Source organism: Mirounga leonina, unplaced genomic scaffold (assembly GCF_011800145.1).
Source record: "Mirounga leonina isolate KUSES-001 unplaced genomic scaffold, KU_Mleo_1.0 Mir_125, whole genome shotgun sequence".
NCBI lineage: Eukaryota > Metazoa > Chordata > Mammalia > Carnivora > Phocidae > Mirounga > Mirounga leonina.
Window position 1 is genome coordinate 44198348 of NW_023270305.1, and position 18996 is coordinate 44217343.

Below are 18996 nucleotides of genomic sequence, written 5' to 3' on the forward strand. Positions count from 1 at the left end.
TTTTTTTGCTGCTTTTTGAAGATTTTATTTATTTATTTGAGAGAGAGAGAGCACATGAGAGGGGGGAGGGTCAGAGGGAGAAGCAGACTCCCTGCCGAGCAGGGAGCCCTATGCGGGACTCGATCCAGGGACTCCAGGATCATGACCTGAGCCGAAGGCAGTCGCTTAACCGACTGAGCCACCCAGGCGCCCTTTTGCTGCTTTTTGAATAGGGGCCCCACATTTTCCTTTTGCACTGAGCCCCAAGTTATATGGCCAGGTCTGCCTTTTGGCCACTCTGTAAAACTGCCTGGTCTTTCCCTTTCAAGGGGCCTGCCCTCAAGTCTTGAAAGCGGTTTGCCGAGCAGACTCTTACCTTTCCTCTCTTCTCCCCACACAGGTCTCCTGTTGGCTGTGTGCCAGGCCCTGGAGAACAGCACATCCGCCCTGAGTGGTGAGTCCCATCCCCTGTCCCCTCCGTGGGGGATGAGTAGGGGACCGGAGCAGACCTCGGCTGCTGGGTGGAGCCTGCCCTCTAAGCTTCCTGCGGAGCTCCTGCCCTTTCTGCTCATGCAGGGCTGTCCCCTGCATCCCAGGGGCCCGGTTGCGCTCCTGAGGGGTCTTCGTTGTAGGAGCAGGGGGCGCTGTTCCCCCTCCCCTAAAGGCTTGCCATCTCCCAGCTCTGTTCAGACAGTCCATGTGGGCAAGGGGTGCTGGAGAGCTCGGGAACAGCCCCAGTCTTCCAGCTCACGTAATCATGCATCTAAAGAGGAGCCCAGATTCCTGAACCCTTTGTCTGCTTCTGCCTGGTGATCTTTGTTTCGTTATTTTATGCGTTGTCTTTTGACATTTCTGGTAATATTTCCCTTATTTCAAAGATCCTAGATCAACATATTGGGAGGTTTGGGCAATGTAGAAGGCAAATGTCTCCTGGTCAGAGTACTGCAGAAGCATCCGCTGTTGCATTGCTTTTAGCCTTCGTCTGGGTGGCACTCATATTTTTATACAGTTAGTCGTGGCAAGGAAACGATTTTGATTCCTGCTTTTTAAACTCAAGTTTTCAAGTTGTGCATTTCTCCATGTTACTGGAAAGTCTTGAAATTTTTCCTTTTAAAATACCATGTTCAGGGCGCCTGGATAGTGCAGTCAGTTAAGCGTCCAACTCTTGGTTTTGGCTCAGGTCATGATCTCAGGGTTGTGAGATCAAGCCCCACTTTGGGCTCCACGCTCAGCAAGGAGTCTGCTTGAGATTCTCTCCCTCTCTCTCCCTCTGCCCTTCCCCCCACACACACACTTGGGTGTGCTTGTTCGTGCTCTCTCTCTCTCTCCCCCTCAAATAAATAAATAAATCTTTTTAAAAAGGTCATGATGTTCCACTAAAATGGACATGTGTGATTCAATTAAGCATTCTCTTTTGTATATTTATGCTGCCTCCAGTTTAAATTATGATGCTCCCTCTTCATGCCTAGAAGCTTTTCCCTTTCAGATTCTTTCCTCAGGGTATGTCTCTGGGAACACGAATAAATATATTTATGACCCTTGTAATAAATTGCCAAATAGCTACGCCAGCAGTGCCTGAGTCTGCCAGTTTCACTATTCCCTTGTTGACGGGGAGTATGTTCCCATCTGTTACTACGGCAGACCCCTGCTGTATCTCCCTAGTTAGGAAGGTGTGTATGGCGGGAAGGGGGGTGGTTCTTATGTATTCATAAATCCTCTAACCAACCGCACAGTGTCCCTGGTACTTTGCTCTTCTCCTCTTCCACACCTTTCCCTCCAAACACACTGGAGGGGATGCTGCCATTCCCACTGGGTACCACAGCTTCTGTGGCCCCACACTTTCCCCCTTGGAGCGGTTATCCTTGCTGCAGTTGGACCCTTAAAGGGTCCAAGCTACTTGGTGGCCCATGATGCCACAGAAGGAAATGCCTTACTTCCTCTGTGTTACGCTTGGCATAAGGGTGTGTCTATCCCAGAGCAGTGTTTCCAAGGTCCAGGGTCTACCAGAATTTCCACTTTTCAATTACCTCCCCCGTCACAAAGGGCTCAGATGTGAATATATTGGGGGTAAAGTGGGGGCATGTGGTTTGTTCCACCACACTGGTCTCAGAATTGTCCTGTCTCCCTTCCTAGGATGCATTTACCCCCAGGTGCATCCTTAGCCCCTCCTGGTCCTCACTGCCGGACCCGGTAGGCGAGGAGCCAGGTTCTCTACTGAGTCGCTTGCAGGTGGTAAGTTGCAGTGATGGCAAATGCTGATCCTACCATCCAGTGATGGCAGATGCTGATGCAGCCAGGTGCTCCTGGTCATTTTACCTCCATCCATTCGTACAGACAAGAGAGGCCTGTCCTACCTGAGCCTATTTCATCATGTGTGGCTCCTGCCAGGGCCCTTTGGGGTTTCCCAGTCTCTCCTGGGCAAACATGGGAAGACCTGCTATATTCGTCCCAAAATGACTGTGCTTGCTGCACAAGTGACCGGCTTCTGTCGCACCCTTCTGGACTTGCTTCTATGAGGATGTCTCTGACATCTGCACGTACCTGAAGTTTATCCTTCCTCTTTATGATCTGTCTTCACAGAACTTGTCACGCCCTACTGCGTTGCACATTACCTTGTAACGGGCTGCGGGCCGCTCTGTGGCCCAGTGTGGTAGGTGAGAGCGCAGGCAGTGCCACGACTTCCAGCATCTGGGGGGCCTCGAGATCCCTGAGCTGATGGGACGTCTGTGGAGAAGGGAAGTGGGCTGCCTGTCTGGCCTCTGCATTGCTGTTTGATAGGTCACTTGGCTGTGGGGCTTGATGGAATAGCTCTTTCCATTCTTACTTACCCTCCACCGAGTCCAGAGAGGGCTGCCCAGGGACCCAAGTCCACGTGGCAGCGATGGCATCAGAGCCGCCTCTCCAAGGGCCAGGGCTTTGCCCCTGAATCAGGCTGGTTTGCTTAACTTCCTCTTCCTTTAGGGTGACCTTCCTTCTTCTCGAAGACTCCTCGGGCCCTGGGAGGCCTTGGCCACCCCCACTCCGTCCCTGCCAGACATAACTGAAATCCCGCCGTGGGTGCAGTGCAAGCCAGCCACACTCCCCACCCCAGCACTGGGTTGCGTGTCGAACCCCTGCATGACTCAATAAGTAAAAGTACTAGTGACTGTGTACTAGTGGAAATATTTGTACACAGAAGAGAAATAATAGTGAAATCAACCCCCATACACCCGTCACCCAGCTTCAGCAGCTCGCAGCATGTGCCGTTTTTCGTTCCTCTATTCTCATACCATTTTGATTTTCTCCCTTGGCTGGGATAATTTAAAGCAAAGTCCATTTCACTTGTGAATGTTACTTAGAGGTCACAGGTAAGGATTTTTTCTTTTTATGTTCAGCTAGCCACTGCATAGTACATAATTAGTCCTTGATGCAGTGTTCAATGATTCATTATTAAGTACAACACCCAGTGCTCATCACAGCACGTGCCCTCCTCAATACCCATCACTCTGTTAACCGCCCCCCACCCTCCTCCCCTCTGAAACGCCCAGATTGTTTCTCAGGGTCCATAGTCTTTCATGGTTCATCTCCCTCTCTGATTTCTGCCCCTTTGGATTTCCCTCCCTTTCCCTGTGGTCCTCTCTGCTATTGCTTATGTTCCACATATAAGTGAAACCATATGATAATTGTCTTTCTCTCCTTGACTTCACTCACATAATCCCCTCCAGTTCCATCCATGTCGATGCAAATGGTGGATATTCACCTTTTCTGATGGCTGAATAATATTCCATTGTGTATATGTACCACGCCTTCTTTATCCATTCATCTGTTGAAGGGCATCTCGGCTCCTTCCCTACAACCCAGCAATTGCACTACTGGGTATTTATCCCAAAGATACGTAGTGAAAAGAAGGGGCACGTGCACCCCGATGTTCATAGCAGCAATGTCCACAATAGCCAAACTGTGGAAGGAGCTGAGATGCCCTTCAACAGGTAAGAACTTCAAAAAAAACAAAACCATAGTCCCATTTCACCAACAAAAGCAACAATAATCCCTTCTTGTTAGATCCTTAAATTTGGAGGGCAGATGAAGCTGCATTCAGAAGTGTTTTGTTGTACCTCACTTAACTTGCATTTCCTTTAGTGTTTTCATCTTTTGCTTTCTACTTACATTTCCTTTTGGGTGAACACTGTTTTTGTTAAGTGTGCTCCCTTGTGGACGGGATGACTGACTGGCACACCTGAGTCCCTCCTAACCCTTTATGCTCTGGCTGGGGGTGGGCTCCCTTACTAAATCCCAGAACTATCCATTTAGGTGTAAAGATGGGCTGTTGGAGAACAGAAGCTATCCAAGGCTTTACCCGTGACGTGAATATGCAAGTCTCTTCATTCTAAGGGTTGACAGGAATGAGAAACAGTAATGGATATAAGAAGGTTTTGATACATGCTTTTTTTTTTTTTTTAAGATTTTGTTTATTTATTTGACAGAGAGAGACACAGCGAGAGAGGGAACACAAGCAGGGGGAGTGGGGGAGGGAGACCAGGCTTCCCGCCGAGCAGGGAGCCTGATGTGGGGCTCGAACCCAGGACCCTGGGACCATGACCTGAGCCGAAGGCAGATGCTCAACGCCTGAGCCAGCAGGCACCCCGGTCTTGAAACATTCTCATTGCTGGCACAGGCACACTTGGGATTCAGCTCTAATGTTTTGATGGAGCAGCATGGAGAGAAAATTGCAAACTCTGTGTGCCAGTCAACGGTGGCACATGAACTTGAGGGAACATGGGGCTGACCCCATGTGGCTTTCTTGTGCTTTTGGAAAAAAAAGTTCCATCATCTTATTTCTTGAAAGTTGCCCTTGGCCTTTCTTATTGAGGTTTCATTGTTTTCTTCCAATCTTCCTCTCTCTTGTTGTCAGTAAATGCTTTTCAGACATCCACTTTGAGTGGGACACTGGAGAAATACATGCCTCAGGCTGAAGGTCAGGAATCTGGGGATTGGGCCCAGCTGGTCTGTTTCTGCCGAGCCCCTGGGCAAGTTGTCCATCTGTCTCCCCGTTTGGATCTGAGTTTCCTCATCTGTTGGACTTGAATCAGGAATAGCCTATAAGGTTTTTCACATGACCACTCTGATAAATTGGTAGAGATTGCTTGGAAGGCTTTGTTGAGAAGGATTATAAGGCTGCCTTCAGGCTCTTGGGAAATGTGGCCATGATCCGTGAGTGTTGCCTGCCATGAACCTTAGGTAGGGAAGCAATAGTGTGACTGCCATGTTTTTCATTCTCTTGGAATCAGATGCTCTTTTACACTTAGGTTCTAAAATTCTAGTTGCTGGGACTATACAAACAAGCAGTCCTCCTCCATCCTTGTGCTCAGAGAGCCCACCACACAGGTGAAAAGATAGCATGGGAACTTCTAATGCGAGCCTCATGTTGACCTAAAGCCACCTCGGCCTACTACTTAGTGGATGATTTAGGAAATAATTGCTGTGGGAGTCAAGTCAATAGTCTGGGGGTTAAGACAAAATTTTTATCTGGTTGGTTGTTAATTTGTAAAGCACGCAGAGAAACCTAGCTGGAGGCAGAAGGAGGGTGGCAGCACCTACAGCTTAGAACATCTGTCACACCCTTCCAAGGAAGGAGTTATGACCTATCTTCAAAAGGCACCTTTTAATGTCCCTTCAAAGGGACAGAACACAGCCGGTTAAGTTGTTGGGTGGCTCCTTGCTTAACCCTCTGAAATGTTATGCATTTCCCAGGCCGCCCATCTGGTTCTCATGTTTTCATGAGACTCACTGTAATGGCCGAGGGGTGTGGTGAGGCCCTTGCTCAGACACCTGGCTGCGGGCTCTGGGCTTCCCTCTGCCATCTGCCTGGCTCAATTTGCACGCCTCTTGAAATCTCTGATCTCCTTCCTCTAGCCTGTGTCTACCACCACCCAGCTGGAATCAGGGAGTGTTTGAAGGCTTGCTTCAGGGAGGGTCTGGGAGACTTTTCAGAGGCGGTGGTGAAAGAAAGTGGCGAAGATGTTATGCGGTGATGGTATTCATGGGGAAGGTCACCATGCTGCCCGGCCTGGGGAGATGGTGGTCAGATTTGGATGAGGACATTGGGCTTAACTATGTAGAGAGGGTGAGCTCTGGCTGGGGGTGCACAGAGGGAGGGAAATCAGATCGTAGGGAAAAGTCTTTGAAGGCATTACTTGTGTGGGAAACAGGTAAAACGTGGGTCAGCCAGCAAGCAAGAGATCTGTTTATTGCTCATCTCACCTAACAAAAGCTTTTCAGAACTGCAAACTGCTTCCCCATTCCATTGTCTAGTGTTTTCCCACGTGGAGCTGAAGTCATTCTAAAATTAGAAGGCTCACGTGTTCTACCCAGGTACATGGTTCACTGTTCCAAATATGTGTCTGTAGCACAAGAGATGTGGGAATGCCTGGGTACAGGAGAAAAGTACATACACCTGTGTGTGCTGGGACTTCCTTGTTTCAGAGACTATTTGGAGGAATGTAGGACCTCACGAGAGAATAAGGATTCTTTGCTTTCCTCTCTAGGATTTATCCTTGTCGTCCAATTCCTCGTTTCACCTTTTACTTTTTGCAAAAGAAACCATGCTGGATGAGAGAGAAGTTTGCTCAGGGTAGCAGACTGACCATAGGATGTGGAATCCATGATTATAATTCTGACTCACTAGCTACCTGACCTTAGTAGAGCTCTTCAGCACCCCTGAACCTCAGTTCCCCATCAATAAAATTAAGGTGTGGGATTAGGCAGTATCTTTTCAAACCATGAGTCACAAAACCACTTCAGTGGGTCAGAGCCAACATTTTTTTAAAAATGAGATTGGATAGCTTAGAACAGAGAATTTCAGAGTACATTATATGAAGGAAGGTCAAGGAATGATTCATGATATTCTTGTTTTAGTTATGAACGGACTCCTATCGACTGGCATTCTGCATCATTTATGTGTATAAACTGTACCTGTATTGCATCCTTTATAATTTCCAGGTCTGATTTCTTTGGTGTAAGAACTTAGACACTAAAGTGCCATAAATCTTTCTAGACCTATACATTCCCCCCTCCACATAAACCTTATTTTTCATAGTTGTCTTGTTCATCTCTAATTTAAAGCAGTTCTTTTAATCTATTCACCTTCAACGAGTCTTTCCAAAACAGTCAACTTATAATAGAAACAACAGCTTAGGCACAGATATTTCATTAGTTTATGTAATATGTAATTATGTTACGTAAATACATAAATGAGTACAACTAACATAAACAGGTTTGGGAACAAAACACAAATGTCCTCCTGGTAAATAGCTTAACTGGTAAAAACAGAAATGGGCTGGCAAGCCAGACTAGCCAGCTTACTAAGTTTTTGCATGCTGAGGGCACTGGTCTTGATGTTTCTAAGAGAGGATGGCACTGAGTAAATCAGGAGCTTGGTTTAGGTTGTGAGCCCAGTTAAGAGACCATCTGCCATCTTTGAAAGAAGCAAGGCAAGTGACACAACTTGTGGATTTTTAACAAATCAAGGCCAGTAGAAGCCTTACTGTTCTCCCACTTCTTAGTTTTGGACATTTATTTAGCACACATTTATTAAGTACTACCTCCTCCCAGGTACCCTGGGGTTACACATGAGAATTAAAGAAGCCCCTGCCATCAGAAGGCATAGGGTCAGGCACATAATGTGGATGCTCCTTACATCTCAAAGTAAAGCATAAACATAGATAAAGCTGTGATCTATCAAGATGGATTTCTTTGAAGAAAACACCTGCTTTTACTATATTCAGACTTCCAACCTACACTTTTTATTCTTTGTTAAATTGGGTCTTGCTCTTTTTTTTTTTTTCCTGCATCTACTGTGAGGATGAAGACCATTGCCAGCCATCACTCCACAGAAAACCATCAACATCTCTCTGAAGGGTCCCATTGTTAATTGTGAAGGGCCCCAGAGGAGCCTGCAGAGGGACTTCAGTCACATCAGTGTAGAACTCAGTCTCCTTGGAGGGAAAAGAAGAGGCTCCGGGTCAACTAACAGTGGGGAAATAGGAACAGGCTACAGTTCACACTATATAGTCACAAACAGAACAGGATCAAGGGCGTTACACTGGGCGGCCATTGCAAGATGAGGTCTGTGTGTGCTTACTTCCCCACCAGTGTCATTATTCAGGAGAATGGTTCTCTTGTAGAAACCCAACATTTCTTGGGTGAAAAATACATCCACGGGGTTTAGACGGGGCCAAGAGTAGCTGGCTCGTTTAGTATCTCAAGCCTGGAAAGATGAGTTCATTCTTGAAGGAAACAACATTGAACTTGTATCAAATTCACCGTTTTGATTCAGCAAGCCACAACAGTTAAAGATAGCAGAAAATTTTTGGATGGTATCTGTGTTTCTGAAAAAGGAACAGTTCAGCAGGCCGATGAACAAGATCTAGGTTGTCCAGCTACAGGAACAGCAAGATGCCAGATGATTCCTCAGACTTAGGATATTTTAAAGATGCAGTAAAAGCCGTATATTGATTTGAAAGGAAAAAAAAATTGCATCTTGCTCAGTTTGGCCCGTGGTGCTGGGCCGGTTTTCCACGCAATTGGTCATTCTTCTGACTCTGCCAGGCACCCTGTGTTGCAAGAACAGAACCCGACTACACAGCAGCATAGGTAAAAGGGGTTGATTTTTAAGTAATCTGGCCTCACAGAATCCCTGGAAATGCTGCACAGGCTGGCCCTGAGGCGTGCAGGAGCCAGAGGGACTGCAGGGATCTCAGCTGTAGCCGTTTGTATACCATGTACCTACCGCGGAGAAAATTCTGTACCAACTCGTTCCATCTCTGTGCCTCTTCGCCCATAGTCTCCAGAGAAAATCAGATTGGTCTGTCTTCCTCGGTCAATCGGTCACCCAGCTGCTGTGGCCAGGTTGGAAGGGGTATTATCTCTGGCTAATGGGAATATAGGTGGTTTTCATTTCCTTTGTACTTTCCTATTTTTCTGCCACATCAGCAATGAGCATATTTTAATACTATAATCAGGAAAAAAGGGGTGGGGGCTCTATTTTTCAAGGAAAGAAAAGGCAGTCTCTGGGACGCCTGGGTGGCTCAGTCAGTTAAGCATCTGCCTTCGACTCGGGTCATGATGCCGGGGTCCTGAGATGGAGTCCCGCATCGCGCTCCTTGCTCAGCGGGGAACCTGCTTCTCCCTCCCCGCCTGCCGCTCCCCCAACTTATACTCTTGCGCGTGCTCGCTCGTGCGCGTGGGCTCTCTGACAAATAAAATCTTAAAAAAAAAAAAAAAAAAGGCAGTCGCTGCTGTCTGCCCGCAGGTCGGTCTCCTGTCTTGCCCAGCGACCACGGTGGTCACTGAGGGTCAGGCTGTCTCTGAAGCACAGGGACCTGCCCTCCCGGCCTGCTTGAGGGCTGCCTGGTCCTTGCAGCTTGAGGCCCACACCTTGCTCCCCTACACGGCAGGCCCTCTAGGGACCTTGCTGTCTGGAGAGATGGGCCCTGATCCAACAGTCACCAGTTCACCTCCCAGTTCTGGGGATGCTTCTCCAGACTCTTCTCTAATAGCCCTTTGGCTCCAGATCTTGATCTACTTTGCAGAAACTCAAAGTGCCTGACACCTCTGGGTTTCCCCAGAGAAATTGTGCCTTTCTGGGCGGTGGGCTGAGTCTCTAGAATGTGAGTATTTGGAACTAGACAGGCTAAGTTCAAATTCCACCTCTGCTACTTATTAGCTGTGAGACCTTAAGTAAACTACTTAACCTCTCTGTACCTCAGCTTCCCTACTTATAACATAGGAATCTGGTAGTACCTGCTTGTAGGGTTCTTCTGAGCATTAAGAGCTTCTGCGTGGAGCACTTGGAGCTGTGTTGCGTAGACAGTAGGCGCTCCAAGTGCAAACCGCCGCAGCTTCCTTGCTCACTAGGCTGTTGGTGACGCGCATATTGTGAAGCAAGACCTGTGCCTTCATGCTGCTTTATCACCACAGTTCTGTCCTGAGGCAGTGTCGGTGTGCGGAAGAGCCATCCTGCGGACCGCTGAAGCCCAGGTTCCTGAGCTGTGACATGTTCCTGTTCCAGAACTGACTTTCTGGGGTTTTTTCATTCAAATTCAATTAGCCAGTATATAGTACATCACTAGTTTTTGATGTAGAGTTCCGTGATTGATCAGTTGCATATAACACCCAGTGCTCATCGCATCACGTGCCCTCCTTAATGCCCGCCATTCCCTGGAGAGCCTGGGAAACAGAATAAAAAACCTCAGAACCCAGCCCATCACCTCAAAAGATCCTCGTTCTCATTAGCTTTGCTGGCATGAAATGGTGACCGTGGCAGCTTGGGGTAAGGCGTCAGCTTTGTTTTCTGAGGGCCCAAGCCCAAACCTCCAGCTTTGGAATTTGGAAACTGCCCGGAGGGTCCGATTATTTACTACAGAAGGGCCCTCTCACTCTTCTAATTCAGCCCAGCTCGCATGTCCTCCTTAGCGGGCTCCGCAGCTGTTTGATTTGCGGGTCCTTCCGAATCTCTCTTCTTAGCTTCCTGACTTGAAAGTTATGACCTACTCTTCTATCAGAATGTGTGGTGGGAGGTGATTTCTCACATCTGGACACTTTTTTCCACCAGGCTGCATTGATTAAAATGTTTCCTAAATACCACAGCACTCTAGCGCTAAACAAGGGGAAAATCGGGTAAGATGAAATAGAGTATAGGCCCCAGTTCTGTTCACACACTGGTGCCATGTAGGCCGGGGTTCAGAAAGAGGACATTTTTCTTCCCAGCTGTCACTTGGTAGCCTGGCTAGGAATCTCTTTTTCTGGGCCTTTTTCCATCCTGACTTTGAGGGGCTTGGGATATAATGAACATCTCTCCTTGCCTTACACAGTAGATCTCAGAAGGCATTCATGGAATCTTGAAAGTGGAAGGTGTTAGATCTTACTATGAAATCTGCCACAAATGAATCTTCCTGGTGTTCTGAGGCATGACAAATGGAAATCTAATCAATGAATCACACAACACTCCATGGGAGGCTCACCTGTTAGGGAAACACAGCCCACCATAGTGAAAGGCTCTAGAAACCTAGGTGCACATCTAACCAAGTGATAACCATATTGCATTTGTCACTGCAGGCAATTTTGCAGGGATTTAACTCCCAAGTTAGTACTTCCCAACCTTTTCCAGAAGAGAGACCCAATTTGAACATTGAAAGGGTGTGATATACCACAGTGAGCGATCATCTCATACCAGTCAGAACGACTGCTATCAAAAGACAAGAAATAAATGTTGGTGAGGATGTGGAGAAAAGAAACTACTGGTGGGAAAGCAGATAGATGCATCTCTGTGTTCACTGCAGTGTTACAATAGCCAAGATATGGAAACAATCAAAGCGTCCGCTGATGAAAGAATGGATAAAGGGGTGTGTGTGTGTGTGTGTGTGTGTGTACACCTAGTGAAATACTATTCAGCCATAAAAAAGAATGAAATCTTGCCATTTGCAACAACATGGATGGACCTTGAGGGTATGATGCTAAGTGAAATAAGTCAGAGAAAGACAGTACTGTATGATTTCGCTTATATCTGGAACCAGATCGGTGGTTGCCAGAGGGGAGGGCGTAAGCAAAATGGGAGAAGGGGTTCAAAAGGTAAAATTTCCAGTACTAAATAAGTCATGGGGTTGTAATGTACAGCATGGGGAATAGAGTCAATAACACTGTATTTCATATTATGTGACTTTGGTGAAAGGGGACACTAGACTTACATAGTGAGTGTTTCATGGTGTACACAAATATTTAGTCAGATAGGTGCTTCCTAAAGGAATCTTTTCATAGATTTCTCTGAAATGACTGTTATTAGGCTTGTGAAATGCAGAGAACTAAACCTGTAGGACCCCGAGGTCACAAAGTCCACGTGGATGAAAACACAGTCCTCCCTGTCTTATGTGTGGTGCTCTGCATTTGCTAGCTGCCTGGGGTGTGTATCCGGTGGGGGTGGTTCTCATGTTATTCTCTGAGTTTGTGCTTTCCTTGATGTCAGCTTCTCGTTAGCAGGTGAGGGAATTATGCCTTTTTCATCTACTTCAGTTTGGCTTGACGGAAATGTGCTTAAAAATGATCAGGGGCACTTGGGTGGCTCAGTCGGTTAAGTGTCTGCCTTCAGCTTGGGTCATGGTCCCAGGGTCCTGGGATCGAGCTCCGCATCAGGCTCCCTGATCAGCATGAAGTCTGCTTGTCCCTCTCGCTCTGCCTGCTGTTCCCCCTGCTTGTGTGCGCTGTCTCTCTCTCTCTCTCTCAAATAAATAAATACAATCTTTAAAAATGAAGATCAGGTGAATCTGACAGCACGCCGGTGGCGGTATGGGCTAGAGCCAGACAGCCGGGGTTCAAGCCTGAACTGTGCCCCTTGGGGACTATGAGCTCGGGCGAGTTCCTTAACCACTCTGTGCCTCTGTTTCCCCACCTGTAAAGTGGAGACAACCGCCGAGCCTACCTCATAGGGTCATGATGAGGATTCAACGAGATGACGTGTGTAAAGCATTTGAACTGTGCCAGGTGCATGGGAAGTTCTGTGGAAGTATCTGTTACCTGAATCTTTTTGTTTAGATTGACAAAGCTAGAGTAAGAAAGCAGTAAGAGTCATGTGAGGAAAGGTGTCTGGAGTACCATGATGGCCTGAGCCAGTGGGTGGCAGGGACGTGATTAGAGTTTGAGAGACAGGGCCGCGACCACGGCAAGGTCAGCCTCACGACTCCGTGCTCAGGGGCGTGCCCTTGACACAGAGCGGGTCAGAGAAAGCCCCACTCTGCCCCTGGCAAGTGGTGTTACGAAACCTGCCACTCCAGTAGATGCCGACAAATGCAGCTTTGCTTTCAGAACCGCAGTACCCAACGCAGAGGAAGCAGTCTGCCCCTTCTGTGACAGGGGAAGCGTGGGATGGTGTGCTCTATTCTGAGCAGGGAGATTTAGGAGGAACGGGGAAATGGGAGAGAGCCACCAGGCGGAAAGGCTGGAGGCTAGCCAAGGCACCCGCGGATAGAAAAGGAAGGTCAAGAAGGTCTTGGCTTCCTGTGCGAAGGGCCCAGCACAGGTCACGGGACCCCAGAAGTGAAAATGGTGTGGTCACTTGCTTGTGGAATTCACATTCTCACTGGCTACATGGCAGCCCTCGGACACTCTTGTTTGCAGTATGAACTGGCTGCTCTCACTTCATGGGCAGGGTTCAGGGAGAAGCTGATGATCACATGTGGGGACTATTTATAGTGATTTATATGAGAACAGTGTGCTCCTAATTCCCCTTTTACTTGAAATGATTTAAGAATCTTAAGTGGGAGCATAGGTTCGAGATGCATAAAGATAGGGAAATAATTAGTCAGTTAAACTGAGAGTATACCTAATTGAGGAGCCAGAGCTGTTGGGATTCAGTGGCTCTTAGGATTAACCATCCAGGTAAAAACATGGAAGAAAATTGTATCTTTTCAAAAAAAAGAAAAGAGTAGTTCTTTGGTACCCTTGAGAAAGAGGATATTATACTGAGGGGATCTTGGGCCCAATTTGAGTTAAGTCCAACTTTCTTTCTGCCAGTATTCTCATGTTAAGAATATTTTAATATCCTTGTGATTGAATGTGAGGCCTGACTGCAGAGGGCTGTGCTGGGCATCAGAGACAGACAAGGGACAGTCCCTGCCCTCAGGGTCCTTAAGTGTGGGGGGTGAGCAATAGAACTGCAAAGGGTCACTTGAATTAAATGACTGCCCACCAGAGTTATAAATAGAGCAGGGTTAGGAAGGGCCAAGCAAAGGCTGGGCTCTGCCTGAGGGGACTGAAGAAGGCGCCCTGGAGGGTGTCTTTACTCTGTGCTCTGCTGCTTGGAAGGTCTTCCTGTTCAGGAACCATTTCAGCAATGACAGGGGGCTTGAGGATGTGTTTAGAGGATCCCGACTGGTTTAGAATCCAGGATCTCTTATCTGTGAACCATGGAAAAGAGTAAGGCCTCCAGACCATTTTTCAACAAGTTAGACTTAATAGTTTTTTTTAAATATTTTATTTTGAGAGAAAGAGTAGAGCAAGACAGCGCACACAAGCGGTGGGGAAGAGCAAAGGGAGAGGGAGAAGCAGGCTCCCTGCTGAGCAGAGGCCCGACTTGGGGCTCGAACCCAGGACCCTGGGATCATGACCTGAGCCGAAGGCAGACGCTTAACCGACTGAGCCACCCAGGTGCCCAAAATTTAATATTTGTTAAGGGTTCTGCAATGCGGTGAAGCGTCTAGGCCTCCTATTACCCACGTACACCTTGGTGTGCCTTGTGCCACATTTGGCCTCCCTAAAAGGGTGAAGGGCACTTTTGACTAGGACAGAGCAGAGGCGGCACCAGACAGCCTGTTCTCACTGTGCTTGAAGGAAGGAGCTCCACTGAGCAGGTCTTGCTCCCTGCTGGTCACTCTTCAAGTTAAAATTACCAACCTTGGTAAAGAGTGTTGGGACTACAGAGCTGTCCAAATACTTCCTCTTACAAAAAGTCTTCAGAGGTGTGTTTTTGCCACGAATACTGCAGATTGACTTACTTTGTTGAACTTAGCTTAAGTAGTATAATCTGTGAGTAAATATAATCCCCCGAACCAGGATGTTGTTTGGGGAGAGGGCTGGGACAATGACAGTATTTTTAAATATCACTGTATTTTTGTTGGTGTCCGAAGGCTTATATAGTTAAAAAAAAATCTGGCACAAGGAGGATACTGAGTTCGTGTTTTCTTTTTAGGTGAATGAGTGCTGAATGCTCAGTGTATCCTCCTTGAAAAAAGTGTGTCTATTTTTTTTTTTTTAAAGTAAGCTCCACACCCACCTTGGGGCTTGAACTCGCAACCCTGAGATCAAGAGTTGCATGCTCCACTGACTGAGCCAGCCAGGCGCCCCAGAAAAGGATGTCTTTCGAAGCCTCTGGCAGCTGCCTAGAGCGGCACTGTTCAGTACTGCGGCCACGAGGGGCTATGGAGCCCTTGCCAGATTGAGGTGTGCTAAAAATATCAAATATACACCGGACTTGGAAGACTACTTCCTCGTTCTTCTTTTTAAGAACTCTCTTATTAATGTTTATATTGGTGGTTTAGTGAAATGACACTATCTTGACTATATTGGGTTAAATATTCAAATCAGTCTCACACACACACACCCTGCCCCGCCCAAGGTGGCTTCTGGAAAAGTGTAGAATCACCTATCTGGCTCACATTTATTTCTGCTAGACAGCACAGCTCTAGAACCGTGTGGCACCTTGGCTCCCTCTCGCTTCACTTCCCTCCATCCTGGGGCTTTCCCTGAATGCCAGCCCCTTGGGCCCTCTCTCCTTCTCATCTGTCTCATCCAATATTTTGCTGCAGCCCAGCTGTCTGGTGCTTCCTTGTAGAGCTGTATCTGTGAGAACGCTCCGCTTGGGCAGGGTTGTCCTGTCCTTGAAGATCTAGGCCATACGTCTCCCCTTTCAGAAAGCTGCTCTGCCTGTTTTGGGGCAAAACTAATTTATTCCTCTTCTGTCTCCATCCCTTTGTTTTTTAAATCTTTAATATTTCCCCTTACTGCCTTCTCTTTTATGGTGAACTCCTTGAGGACGGGGAGGCTCTGTCTTCTTCATCTGTTTATGAATTAAATATTTAGTGCTTAACGCAGATGAGTGCATGGCAAAAGTTGAATGAATCAATGAATCTTCTCTCTCTGAGCTTGCCAATTTCTGTATAAAGACATGAAACATGGGGCACCTGAGTGGCTCAGTTGGTTAGGCATCTGACTCTTGATTTCAGCTCAGGTCATGATCTCAGGGTCATGAGATCGAGACCCATGTTGGGCTCCATGCTCAGTAGGGAGTCTGTTTGAGATTCTCTCTTCCTCTGCCCCTCCCCCACTCTCTCTCTCCCTCTCTCTAAAAATAAATAAATATTTTAAAAAGACATGAAACACACAAAAGACATGAAGCACAGAAAGTTAACACAGCATTGGGCTTGCTTCTAAGTGGAAGCCATAGGCTGCTAGCATGAGAATCACCTAGATGCTTATAAAAATTAATATCCCCAGACTTCAGACTGACAGGTTCAGTCAGGAAATGTTAGGTGCTGCAGTGACAGATGTCATTACCTTAATAGCAAAAGTTTAATTCTCAAAGTCCACTCTGGGCCCTGGGTCACTCTCCAGGGAAACTGAAGATTCAGATTAGACCTTCACAGGAGCGAGGGGGGTGTAAGGTCTAGTGCCCGTCGTTGACACTCTTACCCAGGTATGTGTCACTTTTCAGTGTTCACGTTTCATTGCCTGAAGCACTTTTATGGCTATTCTAAAATTCCAGGGGGTGAGGAAGACCAAGTTCTCTGTGTGCCTAGAAGTAGAGGTATGTGTATATTGCTACACAAGCTTAATGTACATCTCAAAGGTGAGGTCCAGGAATCTACATTTTTAACTCCCTTGGTGATCCCTATTCACACTATAATTTGAGGACCATTTGGAAGGACAGGAGTTTTCAACCTTAGCTGCTCATTAGAATTACCTGGGGAATTTTAAAAACACTGATGCCCTGGCCCTACCTGCGCCCTTCCCCCCCCCCCCCCCCCCCCCCCCCCCCGCCAGAGATCCTAATTCACAGGGGCAGGGGGAGAGTCGGAGGATCAGTATTTTTTCAGTCTTCCTAGGGGATTCTAGTATGCACCACAGGTGTAAGGAAAAGAACAAGGGCCTTTGAATCCTGACTGTGATACCGGCTGAGCGAGGCTCAGTTTGCGTATCTGATAATAGCAGTGAAGATCAAACAAGTGTGAAAATCTTTGTCAGCTACAGTATTGAACAAATATTGGCCATTATTATACACTGGCAGGTGTGGACATTTACATAAATAGGATTTGTACACATGCCATTTACTACCCCCCCCACCCCCCCACACACACACTCACACAAAGCCAGGAAAAGAAGGAAAGTGTCCTCCACACCTCTGCATCTGCCTCCTCCTACAGTCAGTAAATGGCCAGTCCCTTCTCCCTCCCTTCTGCTGATCTTAGTGACAAAGGAGAGAAAAGCAAGGGAAAAAAACTCCTTCCCTGCCTCTATTTTCCTCTCCCTGACCTGTGGCAAGCCCTTAGCCCTTAGTTTAGGGCTTTCGTTCCACCATAGCCTTTCCCAGGCCTCTTCCCTTCGCTCTCCCTTTTGGTCTGAGACTTGTAATCTGCTACAGCCCTATTTCCTACCTCTTCCTGTAGCTCATTCCCCACTGACACCCCAGTCCCATGCCAGGGCAGACAGCAAGCACCTGGGCCCTGGGGGAAGCCCCTTCCTGCTCCCTCATGGGTTGGGCAGCATAGGAAATCCATAGCCTCAGGACATGGGTCTCCAGGGCGTTGTCCTGTAGCAATATCATTGGGACTGGCAGATTCAACAGCACTCAGGATGAGCGGTAAGGTATGTGGTAGGTCACACCCGCTTTTGTGAGCTGGTCTAGCATTCTCACCCACTCTTTGTAATATCTTGTTTCCTATAGTTGAATATTTAGTGTTAAGTTAGATCCTGAAATCCAACCAACTAGCTTACAAACAGCTTCTTGAAACACTCCCTGTTCTGTAACCTGGAAATTGCCTCAGAAGTCGGTTTTCTTTAGTTGTAAAAATACCACATTGGCTCTCTTCTATTGACACAGCTAAGAATCAATAAGCTGTTTTTAATTATTTTTCCTCGCGTGTCCAACAGTTTTCAACGCAGAACAATGCAAGAGTTCCTCACAGGAAATAAATGCAATTTATAAAAATGTAGACTTGTGCATTTGATAGGAATCGTGGGCTTATAAAAGGATCGAAAGAATCCCTTGGCCTACACAGCTATGATATAGATCCTTTGAAATGATTCTTCCTGGTATGACTAATACCATTGAGGTCCTTGGCCATGGAGACTATACATCCAGCATCAGATTATACCATCCCAGCCTGTTCAAAAGCTGGAGCCCATTTCCTACCTACCCAGTAGCCTGAGCCTCATCCGCACCATGGGCTCTTCATCAGAAGTTGGCAGGGCTGGAATGGAACTTGCCCAAAGGGGAAGATGCCCAAGGAGCTCAGCACCTCATCAGCAGGGATCCCCGGTGCAGCTTTTCTATATGTCCGCCTCCCACATAGGAGGTGCAGTTGGTGTCTTCTCATTGATTTGTGCATGGCGTTAGGTCTAGAAGCGGTATTAGAGACTCACTGAATTAAACAGAAATGCTTAGCCATCTTAAAATGAGCTTCTGTATGTCTCTGTGGTATACCTTCTTGCAAATGAGATAGTGAACATGTAGTTGAGTTTCTGGTTTAAATGACAACCCAATGCAGTATCTCCCATGTCCCCATCAGTTATAAGAATAGCAGAAGCAATGTGCATTAAAGCAAGACCCAGGCACGTCTTGCCCCAAGAGTCCCTGCCACACGCAGCCCCTCCCTGTCCAGCTGCAGCTCACAAGTCCATCCTTCTTCCTCTCTCTGCTCCAACTCTCTGGCCTCCTCTTCTCTATCTCTAGGCTTCGGCACTTGCTGTTCCTTCTGCCTGGGGTGCTTTGCCCTGTTTCCCCCATACCAGACTCCTTTGTGTCCTTCGGGTCTCAGATCTGCTTCCCCTTCTCAGAGAGGTCTTGCTGAATGGTGACCTCCCACAGCAGCTCTCTGCCACACCTCTGTCCCTGTCCTTCATAGCCCTCATTGCTGTCTGTCACGATTTCATGGTTTCATTTGTTTACTCATCATTTGCCTGCCTCCCCCAGTAGGCCTAAGTTCCTTGAGTGACCTTGTCTGGCTGGCTCATTCATGTATCCCCAGCATCCAGCACAGTGCTTGGCACGCAGGAGGTACTTGATATTTGAGTGAGGGAGGGAATGAGTACCGAGCATGGCCCAGTGCTTTCCATCACCATGTTTTTGTAACATTCACTATCGATACATGAGGGAACTATGGCCCAGAGGGTTGCGGTGGCTTGTCCAAGGTCAGAATTAGTAAAAAGAGCTGTGATTTGATCTCCGTTTACCTGCCTACAAAAGTGTGTGCCAGAGTTGGGCCTGAGGTTACA

The 18996-nt window shown here is 47.4% G+C and overlaps 1 protein-coding gene across 3 annotated transcripts in view; it reads left to right on the forward strand.

The window, feature by feature from the left end:
• The window catches only part of TGFA (transforming growth factor alpha), a 106346-nt gene that overhangs the window by 36805 nt on the left and 50545 nt on the right, over window positions 1-18996 (forward strand). For all 3 annotated transcript variants that reach the window (XM_035001353.1, XM_035001354.1, XM_035001352.1), the window contains exon 2: window positions 380-433. In XM_035001353.1, the coding sequence (XP_034857244.1) occupies window positions 380-433 (54 nt within the window). The remainder of the gene's footprint in view (window positions 1-379; window positions 434-18996) is intronic.